Source organism: Delphinus delphis, chromosome X (assembly GCF_949987515.2).
Source record: "Delphinus delphis chromosome X, mDelDel1.2, whole genome shotgun sequence".
NCBI classification, from domain to species: domain Eukaryota; kingdom Metazoa; phylum Chordata; class Mammalia; order Artiodactyla; family Delphinidae; genus Delphinus; species Delphinus delphis.
The window spans coordinates 1,100,771-1,116,210 of NC_082704.1; the positions used below are offsets into that span (position 1 = coordinate 1,100,771).

General features: G+C 44.4%; 1 protein-coding gene across 2 annotated transcripts in view; it reads left to right on the forward strand.

The window, feature by feature from the left end:
- Positions 1 to 1,851: 1,851 nt before the first annotated feature.
- GAB3 (GRB2 associated binding protein 3) overlaps positions 1,852 to 15,440 on the forward strand; it is a 57,784-nt gene continuing 44,195 nt past the window's right edge. For both annotated transcript variants that reach the window (XM_060001831.1, XM_060001832.1), the window contains exon 1: positions 1,852 to 1,931. In XM_060001831.1, coding sequence (XP_059857814.1) covers positions 1,860 to 1,931 — 72 coding nt within the window. In that variant the 5' untranslated portion in view covers positions 1,852 to 1,859. The remainder of the gene's footprint in view (positions 1,932 to 15,440) is intronic.

Here is a 15,440-nt window from a genome sequence, read left to right on the forward strand (position 1 = left end):
TTAGGGTCTTTATGCCACTGAACCACAGGTCTCCTGAGCAGGCTTGGATGGTTGACATTGATTGCCAAGTTGAAACAGGGTCACTGTTATACCAGGGGATTGGGAAGGACTATGTCTCAAATCCAAGGGATCCTCTGGGGCATCTCCTACTACTGTCACATCCAGGCAGGACCACTAAGGATTCAGGCTCAGTGGGAATAAAGGTTTGGTTGACTTACCAGGTAAAGAATTCTGACCAGCTGAGGCTGGAGAGCAAAAGGAGGACAGGGACTGTAGCGAAGAAGGAAGTTATGAAGACCAATGAAATTATGATCTCAAGATCAGTTATAGAAAGGAGAATTGTAGTAGCTGTGTGTGCGCGTCTGTGTGTGTGTGTGTGTGTGTGTGTGTGTGTGGTGAACATATAAACTTTTCCCATATTCCTTCTTTCCAGATTTTATGTATGTCAAATAAAGACTGATAGAGGTTAGCTTTATGTTTTTCTTTAGGTTTTAGGATATTGAAGTGAGGTGGTGTCTGAACTAGAGATGGCTACAGTGACGGATGGGCCTTTTGGTGTCCTGTTTTAGGGAGTGCTTTTTAGTTTTGTAGGAGGGATAGGATAGCAGTATTATTTTGCCAGGAGTGAGTTGTTGTTGCTTTCAGCGCCCACAGACTCCCAATGCTCCAGCACTCCATTGATTTTATAAGCACCTTCTTCCCTAAATTGAATCCCTTTCTGCTTGAAACACCTAGAGCAAACTCTGTTCCCTCCACTGAACCCTGACTGATTACAGAACAACACATGAACCCTACCATACAAGAGTCATCACTGTGGAAATTTCAGATGTATGGTAGGAGGCTGAGAAGTCTTTTTGTAAGTCAAAGAAATGATGTGGCATTTGTTTCTTCCAAGTGTCACTTCTAAGGGAGAGGTGTCACGCCGAGGGAAAAGAGCACTACAGGTCAGGGAGCTGGCCAGGTGACGCCATACTAATCACTCGGATTAGCATTGTGGATGCGGCCCCGAAATTTGATATCCGTGCTTTTCCGTTTATAAAGTGTGTTCATAAAGGGCAGAGTGTGCCTCGGAGAGCAGCACAGAGAGGCCTGGCTGCCTCTCAGCTGAGTTCCTACTTGTGCGACTTTGGAGGGTGATATGATCCTGTTTCTCATTTCACTCACGCGCACAACTGAGATCATGATCAAGCCCACTTGATAGTGTGTATGGATCCAGGGAGCTAATGCCTGTCCAGTGGTGTGCACACTCACCGGCCCTGCAGCCGCATGTCTGCGTAAGTGTCATGTGCGTGGCTGTTACTTACCGGGCTCAGCACACCGCCTGCACCATCATTCTTGGATCCATGTTTTAAAGCCTTCGGGTCAAAGAGACTGCAAACCGCACTTCCAGTTTTGAACCTTTTGATTATGGATGATTTGGATTTAGTTTTGCTGCAGAGCTCATCACCGGATAAAGAGGTCTTCGGGGGAGGGGCACAGCAGAAGCAGTAATTTGCAAACCACCAAGTGGAAACGGGAAGTCAAGGGGCAGTTAGGCTTTTCTTCATCCCTAAGCATTGACATTGCAGGTGCGGGGTCTAGATTTCGGCTCTCGTGACCCCGAGGCCCGGGCACCAGCCCTTCAGACGCGGCTGACCGCGGGCGGGGGCGAGGGCGGCGGGGGACCGGCTCTGGCCCGCAGGGCTTTCCTGCCCGAGGCCGGGGGTGGCGCCCGTCCCCTCAGGACGGGGGTCGCGGGGCCGCGGGGGCGGCGCTGGAGGGCGGGCGGGCGGGCGGGAGGCGCTGGGCCCGCCCCGCCGGCATCCCCGCCGACTTCCTCCCGCCGCGGACGCCGGCCCAGCCGGAGGAAGCGCGGCACGATGAGCGCGGGCGACGCCGTGTGCACGGGCTGGCTCGTCAAGTCGCCCCCCGAGAGGAAGCTGCAGCGCTACGTGAGTAGGGGCGTCGCCGCGCGTCCTCGGGGCCCCGGGTGGCCGCGGGGTGGCCTCGGAGTGGCCCGGGAGCCCCGCGCTCGGGCTGCGGGCGAGGCCGGCGGACGGAAAGCGAGATCGCACGTCGAGCCGGAGCGCGCTGAGCCGACGGGAGGGAGGCGGGTGGGGCGAGCCCGGGCGTCCGTCTCGGTGCGGGAGCGGCCGGGGGAACCTCCCGAAAGAGCGGCCCTGTCGCCGTGCCGCGGTGGGGGAGAGGGACGGGGACCCCGGGACGTGCCGCCTGCACGGGGCGGGCGCGGAGGCTCCGCTTTCCCCCGGGGTCGCGAGCACCGTCTTCCCGCGGAGCTGTCGTCGGACACGACCGTCCACAGCCTTCCTCAGGGTGTCGCTTCTCAGCTTCTCCTTTGTGCGGACACTGCGCTTTTCGAGAACCTCCGGTAACCATGGACTTTTGCTAGGATGAGACAAGGGGCACTCGGGAGAGCCCACCTTAAATGTACGAGCCACAGCTCGAACATTCATTATGTCCACCCGCGTCCTCGGGACAAGCAACGTACAGCTGCTCAGACCCCTTTCTCCATTGACCCGGGACTACACTAGTGTCCGTCTCTTGCGACTCTTTGCGAAGTTTTTTTCTTTTTTTTAATTAATTAATTTATGGCTGTGTTGGGTCTTCGTTTCTGTGCGAGGGCTTTCTCTACTTGTGGCAAGCGGGGGCCGCTCTTCATCGCGGTGCGCGGGCCTCTCACTATCGCGGCCTCTCTTGTTGCGGAGCACGGGCTCCAGACGCGCAGGCTCAGTAATTTTGGCTCACGGGCCCAGTTGCTCCGCGGCATGTGGGATCTTCCCAGACCAGGGCTTGAACCCCGTGTCCCCTGCATTGGCAGGCAGATTCTCAACCACTGCGGCACCAGGGAAGCCCTCTTTGCGAAGCTTTTTGCCGTTTGTTCTGCTGAGCAGCGTTTTAGAGGCATGTTCCACTTAGCGTGTAGATGCCATAGACGTAGACACACCTAGATTCTTCTGATTACTACCACTGTTTACCTTCATCATTCTTTTTGAGTCCCCGAGTCTATAGACACGAGGTCCACTATTGCTCAGCCTCTAAGGCACCAGCTGCTTCGCTAACGGTGCATCTGCTTTGAAGACTCATGATATTCAGATGAGGGTCTGTCACAGAGCGCAGCACTTACAAAGCCAGCTCGAGGTAGCTTTCCTTGTTGCCCTTCGGAATGTGAGACATCTTAAATGTTTACGGCATATTGTCAGATGATGCAGGAAGGTGCCGAACCTGGACTGCAAAGTTCGTGGCAGATTTTTTTCCAATCCTGTTTTCTATCTTGTCCTGACCAGACTGGCTTAGGAAACTTTATTAGTACTTCATCCACCTCGGGAAGGCATGGGTGTCCGTACCTCTTATTACATGAGCTTCGTTCTCTTGAGGTGCAGTGGAGGTGTGGCAGGCGTGGACTTTGCACAGCTTATAGGCGTGTGGGGCATGTGATGGGGTGGTGAAGGAGGAGACTTAGGACACAAGACTACCTAGATGTCATCTTACCAACACTCCAAGACATAAACCTGGGCCTCTCAGGCTATGATTGGGAACTTTTTATAATGAGGGACATAGTCGTTTCGACAGTCGATGCTCTTTGGTTGAAAGGAGTCCCTGAAACACACCCCATAGTCAGTTTCCGCTCGTCTTTAAGTTCTGTAGGAATCCCGTATTGCCACTAGATGGCGATCATTTGTCAGTGCTCACAAGCCGCTTTTCACTCAGATCCTGTCGGGAGTGCTCATTCCGTCTTCCTTTTAATTGAGCACCAACTCTGAACCAGGCCCTATGCCATTGGCTAGAGAGAGCAAAAGAGACTTTATCCCTGTCCTCCAGAAGTCCAGAGTCTCACATGTGTTACACAATGACATAACGAAGCTACTTAGTGGCACAACTAGGGCAATAACTTAGTTCTTTGCGCTGCCAGCCAAGTAGCTCTCTGTCAATGTTTGTAAACCACAGATGGAAGCTAAGTCTGTATTTAGGTAAGTCCTTCAGTCCGAGGTAAGCTGGTGTTTCATTCTCGAATCTATGAAAGATAGTTTTATCACTGCTCTTTAAATTTTAAATTTAACTATAGTTAATTTACAATATTGTGTTACTTTCAGCTGTACACCTTCAGATTTTCTTCACTATAGGTTATTACAAGATATTGAATATAGTTCCCTGTGCCATATAGTAGGTCTTTGTTGTTTATCTATTTTATACATAGTGGTGTGTATTTACTAATCCTGAACTAACTTATCCCCTACCCTTCCCCTTTGGTAATCATAAGTTTGTTTTCTACGTCTGTGAGTCTATTTCTGTTTTGTAAGTTCATTTGTATTTTTTTTTAGATTCCACATATAAGTGATATCATATGGTATTTGTCCTTCTCTGACTTACTGCACTTAGTATGATAATCTCTAGGTCCATCCACGTTGCTGCAAATATTTCATTCTTTCTTACGGCCGAGTAATATTCTGTTGTAGATATACGTACCACATCTTCTTTATCCATTCCTCTGTCAATGGACATTGAGGTTGTTTCCACGTGTTGGCTACTGTGAATAGTGCTGCTATGGCGCATGTATCTTTTTGAATTAGGCTTTTCATCTTTTCCAGATATATGCCTAGGAGCGGGATTGCTGGATCATACGGTAGCTCTATTTCTACTTCCTTAAGGAGCCTCTATACTGTTCTCCATAGTGGCTGCACCAGTCTACATTCCCACCAACAGTGTAGGAGGGTTCCCTTTTCTCCACACCCTCCCCAGCATTTATTGTTTGTAGACTTTTTGCCATTCTGACAGGTGAATTACTGCTCTTTTAAAAGATGGTTGATTCTTTTCTGTTTTTTCTTTCACAAATATACTAACTTATTCTTATAAACAGCCAAATGATCTAGGAATAAATACAGTAAAAAGTGAAAGACCCTCTTTAATTTTCCCCACATCCTATCCTTCCTGTGCACCCCTCCTCATTCCCTTCCACGCCCCTCCCTAGGGATGACAACTGTTAGAAGTTTGGTTAGTGTTATTCTTTAAAAATTTCGAAGAAGATACAATTTTCTTTTTGCACAAATGAGATCATACTATACAAACTGTCCTGCGATTTTCTTTTTTCACAACAATCCTGGACATCTTTCCAAGTTAGTACGTATAGATTTGCTTCATTCTTTTAAACCATTGCGTAACATTCCTGGTCATAGACATAACATATTTTAACAATTTCTCTGTCGATAAAAAAATTTTTAAATTAATTGGTCATATTTATGTAAGTATTTCTGTGTTCTCTAGTCTGTTCCCTTTATGTCTTTGTTCATCTTTATGCTAACACCATGCTGTTCTGATGACAAGAACTTTATAGTAATTCTTGAAAGCAGGCAGTTTTAGCCCTCCAACTTAGTTTTTCTTTTCAGAGTTGTTTTGGCTATTGTTGGTCGTTTGCTTTTCCATACCAGTTTTAGAATTCGTTTGTCAGTTGATTTTTGTTTATTAACCTTGTATTCTGCAACCTTGCTAAACTCACTTATTTATAGTTTGAACTTTCAATACTATCAATATTGTATAAAAATGATGAGAACAGACATCCTTGATTTTTCTTGATCTAAGGGGGAAAGCATTTAGTCTTTCACCTTTTAAGTACATTAGCCGTAGGCTTTTTGTGGGTGCCTTTTCTCAGGCCGAACTTCCCTTGTATTGCTAGCTTGCTGAAACTTTTTATCGTGAATTGGATTTGTTAAGTGCCTTTCTTGCATGTGTAAAAATAATAATATGCATTTTCTTTTTTTTTTTTTTTTTTTTGTCTGTTACTATGGTGAATTATTCTGATGGATTTTTGTATCTGGAGCCAGCTTTGAGTTCCTGGGATAAACTTCACTTGGTTGTGATGTTTTATCCTTTTCATGTTTTTGTTTTTTTAAAATAAATTGATTTTATTTTATTTTTGGCTGCATTGGGTCTTAGTTGCTGCACGCGGGCTTTTCTCTGGTTGCGGCGAGCGGGGGCTACTCTTCGTTGCAGTGTGCGGGCTTCTCATTGCGGTGGCTTCTCTTGTTGGGAGCACGGGCTCTAGGCGTGCGGGCTTCAGTAGTTGTGGCACATGGGCTCAGTAGCTGTGGCTTGCGGGCTCTAGAGCACAGGCTCAGTAGTTGTGCCACATGGGCTTAGCTTAGTTGCTCCACAGCATGTGGGATCTTCCCGGATCAGGGCTCAAACCCGTGTCCCCTGCATTGGCAGGCGGATTCTTAACCACTGCGCCACCGGGGAAGCCCCTTTTCATGTATTGCTGGATTTAATTGCTAATATTTTGCTGAGGGTATTTGTGACTTTGTTCATGAGGGATATTGGTCTGTAGTTTTTCTCTTTCGTACTCTTTCTCTGGTTTTGACATTAGCATAATGCTGGTAACCACTACTCTCTTCTCTGTATCTATGTGTTTGTTTTTGTATGTTTTGTTTGATTTGTTTATTGTATTCCACATATGAGTGAAATCATATGGTATTTGGTATTTGTCTTTCACTTATTTCACTTAGCATAATACCCTCTAGGGCCATCCGTGTTGTTGCAAATGGCAAGATTTCAGTCTTTTTCATGGCTGAGTAATATTCCATTGTGTATGTATACACATCTTTATCCATTCATCCATCAGTGGGCACTTAGGTTGTTTCCAAATCTTGCCTGTTGTAAAGAATGTTGCAATGAACATAGGGGTGCAGATACCTTTTCTAACTAGTGTTTTCATGTTCTTCAGTTAGTATTTATTGTACTCACTGTATTTTACAAATAGTTAATCAATTGATTGAACACCATTTGTTGAAGAGTCCTTCCTCTCTATATATTTTCACTATATGTTGCCAGAGAGAGTGTATTTTTAAGGAATATATGCATATGATTCAAAATCAAAGCATATCAAAATATATACAGTGAAAAGTAAGTTTCCCCCTCCAGCTGCAAGCATTGCGGATTTTCCTTCCAGATATATTCCATGCATGTACAAGCATATTTTTTGAACGAATGGTAGTATACTATATTCACTATTTTATAACCCTCTTTCTTAGTATATTTTGGGGATTGTTCCATATCAGCACATAGAGATCTTTCTCATTATCTTTAACAACTTCATAATATTTCACTGTATGCAGCTACTGTGATAGACCTTTTCTTGTTTCCAGTCCCATGCTACTATAAACAATGCTGCCATGAATATCTTTGTACATTGGTCTGTGTAGTCATGTGCAATTAATTCTGCTTGTAAAAAAATGCTTAGAAGTGGAATTTCTTAGTCAAAGTGTATGTGAATGTAAAATGCCAATAGATATCAAAGTGCTTGTCTCTCTGCAATGCCCCAAATGTAGTGTATTATCAAACGTTTTGATCTTTGTAAAGTCAAGAGTTGATAAATGGTATTTTATTTTAACTGAATTTCTTTATGAGTGAGGTTGAACATCTTTTCATATATAAAAGACATTTGTATTTATGTTTGTACAGCATGATTTTAATTGCAACCTAAGTCTTAAATCCTTTCATGGGTCTATGTTGGGGCAATTTTGTTCAGTTGCTTCTTCTGCTTTTATCTCAGCTTTTAAACTGTTATTGAATAAGTATCACACTTACATGATTCAAAAATGAAAAATCTCACCCTCACCTCTGTCTTCATCCATCTTAATTGCCCTTAGCCTTCAAGTAACCATTTTTCTTAGTTTTTTCCTTCACACTTCCAGTATTTCTTTCTATAAATACGAGGACATATGTACATAGCTTCTTTTTTTAATTTTTTAATTTTATTTGCGGTACGCGGGCCTCTCACTGCTGTGGCCTCTCCCGTTGCGGAGCACACGCTCCGGACACACAGGCTCAGTGGCCACGGCTCGCGGGCCCAGCCACTCTGCGGCATGTGGGATCTTCCCGGACCGGGGCACGAACCCGTGTCCCCTGCATCAGCAGGCGGACTCTCAACCGCTGCGCCACCAGGGAAGCCCTGTACATAGCTTCTTACGCCCCACTTTCTTACACAGTATCCCATTCTATATCTTAGTCTGTTCATTTAAGAAGACATACAGGCAAGCACAGGGAGCTCTACTCAGAGATCTGTGGTGACCTAAATGGGAAGTAAATCTAAAAAAGAGGGGACATGTGTATACATAGAGCTGATTCACTTTGCTGTACAGCAGAAGATAACACAAAATTGTAAAGCAACCGTACTCCAATAAAAAAAAGAAGAAGACATACAGACAGTCAACAAGCACATGAGAAGATGCTCAACATCACTAATCATCAGGGAAAAGCAAATCAAAACTGCAGTGAGATGTCCCCTCACCCCCGTGAGAATGGCCACCATCACAAAGGCCACAAATAACAGATGCTGGAGAGGGTGTGGAGAAAAGGGAAGCCGCCTGCACTGCGGGTGAGGATGTAAATTGGTGCAGCCACTACGGAGAACAGTATGGAGGTTCCCCCCCAAACTAAAAATAGAACTACCATGTGATCAACCAGTTCCACTTCTGGATATTTATCCAAAGAAAACGAAAACACTAACTTGAAAAGATATCTGCACCCCCACGTTCATTGCAGCATTATTTACAATATTCAAGGTGGGTGTGGAAGCAACCTAAGTGCCCATCAACAGATGAATGGATAAAGATGTGGTACAGGGCTTCCCTGGTGGCGCAGCGGTTGAGAGTCCGCCTGCCGATGCAGGGGACGCGGGTTCGTGCCCCAGTCCAGGAGGATCCCACATGCTGCGGAGCGGCTGGACCTGTGGGCCATGGCCGCTGAGCCTGCGCGTCCGGAACCTGTGCTCTGCAGTGGGAGAGGCCACAACAGTGAGAGGCCCGCGTACCGCAAAAAAAAAAAAAAAAAGCTGTGGTGCATACATATACATGCAGTGGGATATTACTCAGCCGTAAGAAAGAATGACATCTTGCCCTTTGCAGCAACATGGATGGAACTTGAGGGCATTATGCTAAGTGAAGTAAGTCAGACAGGGAAAGACAAATGCCATGTGATCTCACTTTTATGTAAAATCTTAAAAAACAAAAATGTTGAGCAGGAACTCAAAGATACAGAGGAAAGATTGGTGGGGGATGGCGGTTGGGGGGTGAAGTGGGAGAAGGTGGTCCAAAGGTCCAGGCTCGCAGTTATAAAATAAGTAAGTCCTAAGGATATAATATACAGCATCTCGACTATAGCTAGTAACACCGAATTGTATATATGAAAGTTGCTAAGAGAGTAGATCTTGAAAATTCTCAAAAAAATTTTGTTCTAGAATTCTGCCCATGTCAGTGACCAGAGATCTTCACTACTTTTGACAGCTGTACAGTGTCCTGCTGTGTGGCTGTAGCATGTTTATTCAACCAGTTCCCTATTTTGGACACCTGAGTTGTTTCCGCTCTTTTGATTTTGCATCCATTGCCACAACTAGTCGCATGGTATATGTGACATTTTGTACTTGTGCAGGTATATCTGTATGATTCCCAGAGCTGGGATTGCTGGGGCTATGAATCTATACATGTAGTAGACATTAACAAATGTTCCATTTTGCATTCCTTCCAGCATGTGTTGTTCAACTTGGGGATTTTTGCCATCTGATAGGTGAGAAATGGTATTTCTGCGTCGTTTCAATGTGCAGTTCTTTTATTCGGAGGGAGGTTGAACATTTGTTGACATGTTGGTCTTTTTAGTCGCAGTTTCTGAGGGGTGATAAGTCCTTTGTGAGAAGAGATTTGTGTACGTTTCCCCAGTTTGTCACTTGTATTCTGACTCTGCTTATGTTGTGTGTGTGTGTGTGTGTGTGTGTGTGTGTGTGCAAAGGGAAAAAGTGTATGTAGTAGAATGTGTCAGTATTTTCTTTTACAGCTTCTGGATTCTCAGTCAGATTTAGGAAGGCCTTTTCCCCCTCCCTGGTTTTAAAGGAATTCACCTGTGGTTTCTTCTGGTGCTTGTATGGTTTTGTTTGTTTGCTTTGAATTAATTTATTTTATTTATCTATTTTTTTGGCTGCGTTGGGTCTTCGTTGCTGCGCGTGGGCTTTCTCTAGTTGCAGTGAGCGGGGGCTGCCCTTTGTTGTGGTGCACAGGCTTCTCACTGCGGTGGCTTCTCTTGTTCGGAGCACAGGCTCTAGAGCGCAGGCTTCAGTAGTTGTGGCACGCAGGCCCAGTAGTTGTGGCTCATGGGCTCTAGAGCGCTGGCTCAGTAGTTGCGGCGCACGGGCTTAGCTGCTCCACGGCATGTGGGATCTTCCCAGATCAGGGCTCAAACCCGTGTCCCCTGCATTGGCAGGCAGATTCTTAACCTCTGTGCCACGAGGGAAGCCCCTTGTTTTGTTTTATTCATTTTCTTCCCTGAGTGTTCAGGTTTATTGAGGGCATGGGGGTCTACAGGGGAGACCCAAGTGCCTGCACGTGGCCGGGGATGGGGTCTCCAAAACCTGGGTTGACTTGAAAGTGTGACCCTCAGCTCCATCCCACCAAAGGCTTGGGACTCCAGTGTGGCTGCACTGCGGGGGTGGTTGCCTTTGGGTGTGGCCCCATCAGGGCAGCGACTTGGCACATTTCCCGCCCTTCAGGCAAGGCCCACGGCCACTCTTCCCCAGGGAGGTCACCTGCTCAGCGCTTCGGGCCCTTGGGTGCCGAGTCTGGGGCATTGAGATTTGGGGTCCATGTGGAGTTTATCCTGGTGCAGATGTAAGGAATGGATCCGACTTTATTTTTTTTCCAAATGGCTGTACAGTTTTGCCTGCACTACTTATTAAAAAGTTCATCTGTATCCCCACTGATTTGAGATACTGTCCTTCCTTATTATATATGAAATTCCCACATTTATTTTTTTATTTTTTTTACATCTTTATTGGAGTATAACTGCTTTACAATGGTGTGTTATTTTCTGCTTTATAACAAAGTGAATCAGTTATACATATACATATGTTCCCATATTCCCTCCCTCTTGCGTCTCCCTCCCACCCTCCCTATCCCACCCCTCTAGGTGGTCACAAAGCACAGAGCAGATCTCCCTGTGCTATGCGGCTGCTTCCCACTAGCTATCTGTTTTCCGTTTGGTAGTGTATATATGTCCATGCCACTCTCTCGCTTTGTCACAGCTCACCCTTCCCCCTCCCCATATCCTCAAGTCCATTCTCTAGTAGGTCTGTGTCTTTATTCTCGTCTTACCCCTAGGTTCTTCATGACATTTTTTTTCTTAAATTCCATATATATGTGTTAGCATACGGTATTTGTAATGAGGTGTCATACAGAGTGAAGTAAGTCAGAAAGAGGTGTCATACAGAGTGAAGTAAGTCAGAAAGAGAAAGACAAATACCACATTTATTTTTGTTTCAGTTTCTGGTTCAGCTTCCATTGCTCCCTCTGTCAATTCATGTGCCGTTATTAAGCTGCTTTCATTATAGAGGTTTTACAGTTGATTTGAATAGTGATATGGCTAGTCCCCCTTTATTGTTCTTTTTTTGGAGTTTTTAGAGTTATAGAGTTTTAAGAGTTTTTAGAGTTTAGTTTGGCTAGTTTTGATTTAATTTTCCCCCATGAACTTGAGAATCGGCTTGCTTAATTTCAAAACAAAACCTGTTATTACTGGGGAGGAGAGTTAAGTTAGATTTTTAAGTGAACTTAGAACTGACATCATGGTGTGGAGCCTTTCTATCCAAGTCAGCTTTTATGTTTTTTTCACATTGGTCTTTACACAATTCTTATTAGGCTTATGCCTGTTTGGGGTTTTTTGTTTGTTTGTTTGTATTCATAGGGCTATTGGTTTCTGTCTTCACCTGAATTCCTTAGAAAACAGAACTTGCGCCAAGGCTTCTTTGCCAAGGCTTTGTTGGGGTTGTAATCTCAGTGCAGTGAGAGTGATGGGAAAAAGGAAGAAAGGAAAGAATGTGCAAATTCGTGTGTTACTGAGTTGGCCATAGCTTCGTGAGAAAACACAGCCACTGGTTGGGATATTTGGATGGATTTGGACAGGCTCTGTAGAACCGATTCACCTTGAAACCGTCTTTTGCAACAAAGAAGGGAGATAAATGTATCTGCCAGTTCCCTTACGGCTCCTGTCTCTCAGTGCCTTTTGGGGCAGCCACTGGGAAAGCCAGTGTTTTTTGGCCTGGTGTCTCATCTAAATCCAGAAGTGGTGGAAGGAACTGGAGTATTTGAGGGTTCACTGGCTCGGGCCTGGGAAGGGTGGGAGGGTCTCTCAGCAGAGGCCATGGCTCCCCACTGAGTGAGCAGCTGGGCCTGGAAGGCAGGTGGCGCCAAGATGCACAAAATTGGTCCAATATAATTCCAACATATCAATATTCTATCCTCTTACCTTTGAATTCTCTTACTTTTTGTAGTAGTTTTTCAGTTGATTCTTCTTTGGGGATTTCTTGTGTATACGATCATGTCATCCCAAGAAGAAAGAGTTTTTTTTTTTTTAATTTATTTGCCTGCGCCAGGTCTTAGTTGTGGCAGGCGGGATCTTTTAGTTGCGGCATGTGGGCTCTTTAGTTGTGGCGTGCAGGATCTAGTTCTCCGACTGGGGACGGAATGGGCCCCGTGCATTGGGAGCTCGGAGCTTAGTCACTGGACCACCAGGGAAGTCCCCAAAATAGAAAGAGTTTTACCACTTCCGTTTTCAATTCTTACGTATCTTGGTTTTTTTCCTCTTGTCCAAATGTGTTGGTTAACACCCCAATGTGAAACAGTAGTATTGACAATGGGCAAGCTTATTTTGATCTTGACTTTTACAGGCATGCCTTCAATGTTTTCCTATTAAGAAAAATATTAGAAGTTTATACCAATTGAACAACAAATCCCCATTTCCTTCTCCCCCTGTCCCCCAGTGACCACCATCCAGTTCTCTGCTTCTATGAGTTTGACTGTTCTAGGGACCTCATATAAGTGGAATCATGCAGTATTTGTCCATTTGTGTCTGGCTTATCTCACTTAACACAATGTCCTCCAGGTTTATCCATATGTCACAAATGACAGGATTGCCTTTTTGTAAGGCTTAATAATATTCCATTGTATGGACATATCGCATTTTCTTTATGCATTCATCCATCATCTAACACTTAGATTGTTTCCATGTCTTGGCTTTGTAAACAATGTTCTGATGGATGGACATGGGAGGACAGATATCTCTTTGAGATCCTGATTTCAATTCTTTTGAGCATATACCCACCAGTGGAATTGCTGGCCTGTACTGGTATAAAGTTTCAGTTATACAAGATAAATTATTTCTAGAGGTCTGCTGGACAGCATAATGCCTATAGCCAACAATACTATATTATAGAAGTTGTTAGAGGGGTAGATGTCATGTATGTGTTCTTACTGCACGCACATTGACACACACACAAAGGAACACAGGAAAACTCAGGGAGGTGATGGATATGTCTACTACCTTGACTGTGCTGATGATTTCACAGGTGTCTACATATGTCAAACTCATCAAATTGTACACATTAGTTATGTACAGTTCTTTGTGTGCCACTTATACTTCAATAAAGCTGCTCTTTAAAAAAAGAAAGAGGGCTTCCCTGATGGCGCAGTGGTTAAGAATCCGCCTGCCAATGCAGGGGACACGGGTTCGAGCCATGGTCCGGGAAGATCCCACATGCCGCGGAGCAATGAAGCCCGTGCACCACAACTACTGAGCCCGCGAGCTCTAGAGCCCACGAGCCACAGCTACTGAGCCCGCGAGCCACAACTACTGAAGTCCGCACACCTAGAGCCCGTGCTCCACAACAAGAGAAGCCACCACAATGAGAAGCCCACGCACCGCAACAAAGAGTAGCCCCTGCTTGCCACAATTAAAGAGAAAGCCCATGTGCAGCAACGAAGACCCAACACAGCCGAAGAACAAATTTTTTAAAAAATCTTAAAACAATTTTCTTTTTAAATACTTTAAAAAGAAAGAAAGAAAGAAAAATATTGACTTTGGGGCTAGGAGAATATATTTTCTTTATGTTAGTGAAATATTCTACAATTCCTGTATTACTGAGTTTGTTTTTAATCAGAAGTCATTGTTGAATTTTATTAAGAAGTTTTTCAGCATTTCTAGTGATGGTCATATGACTTTTTCATTAAATCTAGCAAAGCAATGAATTCTATTAATAGATTATCTAATATTAGACCACCTCTACATTTCTGGAATAAGCCCCAGTTGGGCAAGGTGTATTTTTCATTGTGTTGTTGGATTATTCATACTAATATTTTATATTGGATATTTGCATCAACATTCATAAGTGAGATTGGTCTTTGGCTTTAAATTTGGCTTTATTTATTTCTGTACAATCTTTAGCAGATTTTGGCATAAATGTTATACTTGGGTCATATAAAAATTTGGAAGTTTGCCATATTCTAGAATATTTTAAGTAGAGTTGGAATTAACAGCCCTTTAAAATTTTGGCAGAATTCCCCTCTAAACTGTATCTGTTGCTTTTTTGTGTGTGTTTAGATCTTTGTCAACTCTATTTCTTTTATGGAAATTGGTCTGTTTAGTCTGTCTCTCCCTGAGTCAGTTTTATAAATTATACTCTTCCTGGAAAAGTGTCTGTTTCATCCAAGCCATCAAATTTATCACATATAATTTTATGAAATGCTTTTCTGATTTTTTAAATTTGTTTTTACTCTTCTCAGAGGTATTGCTTCCTTGTCATTGCGAATTTGTGCTCTGTTCCTTTTTCCCCTGTTGGTTAGGTTAGTTGGTGTTTTCTGTTTTATTGATTTTTGTTTTGGCAGTGAACCCGTTTTTTGATTATTAATAAGTCCTACTTTTTAATTTTTCTAACTTTAATTTCTCCTTTTATATTTGTTATTTCTTCATTCAGTTTTGGCGTGTTTTAGAGATGAGGAAACTTGGACTGACCACACACTCTTTGTAGATGTTGTACTAGTCAGGGTTTTAATTTGCAAGCAACAGAAGCTGATCCTGACTGATTTAAGCAGAAAAAGAGCTGATCAGAATGATATTGGGTCTCTGACAGAAATGGTGAGAGGATTGGAGAACCAGCTTTGAGGTTAAACAGCCAGGAAAAAACACCCCAAACCACAACTCAGAACTAGTTCTGGTGAGAAACCTGCTATCACTACTGCGGGTGCCTGACAGGCTGAACGATGCCACTTAGCTCGAGTTCACTGCCACCAACCCATCCTACAGAACACAGTAGGGAAAAGAAAGGGGAGAGACAATGCCTTAGCTGATCAGCGTTGTGGGCCTGGTGAGGTGATCGAAACCTTCCTTCCCGAGGAGTCTGACTCCTCGGTGGTCCTCCCAGTGGGGCTCAGATTCAGCCCAACGCCATCCGATGTCCCCGTTCCAACCCTCCAGGCCCAGTCTTTCGAAGCGTGCCCTTTGTTTCACTTACAAGACCCGGTGGAATAATTCAGCAACTCGCAGTGTTAAGCCCAGGGTGTGTTGTGGATGACCTCAGCCTGCGCACAGTAAGCTAGAAGAGAGTCTTAGCACTATCATAGAAAGCCTAGTTTTCC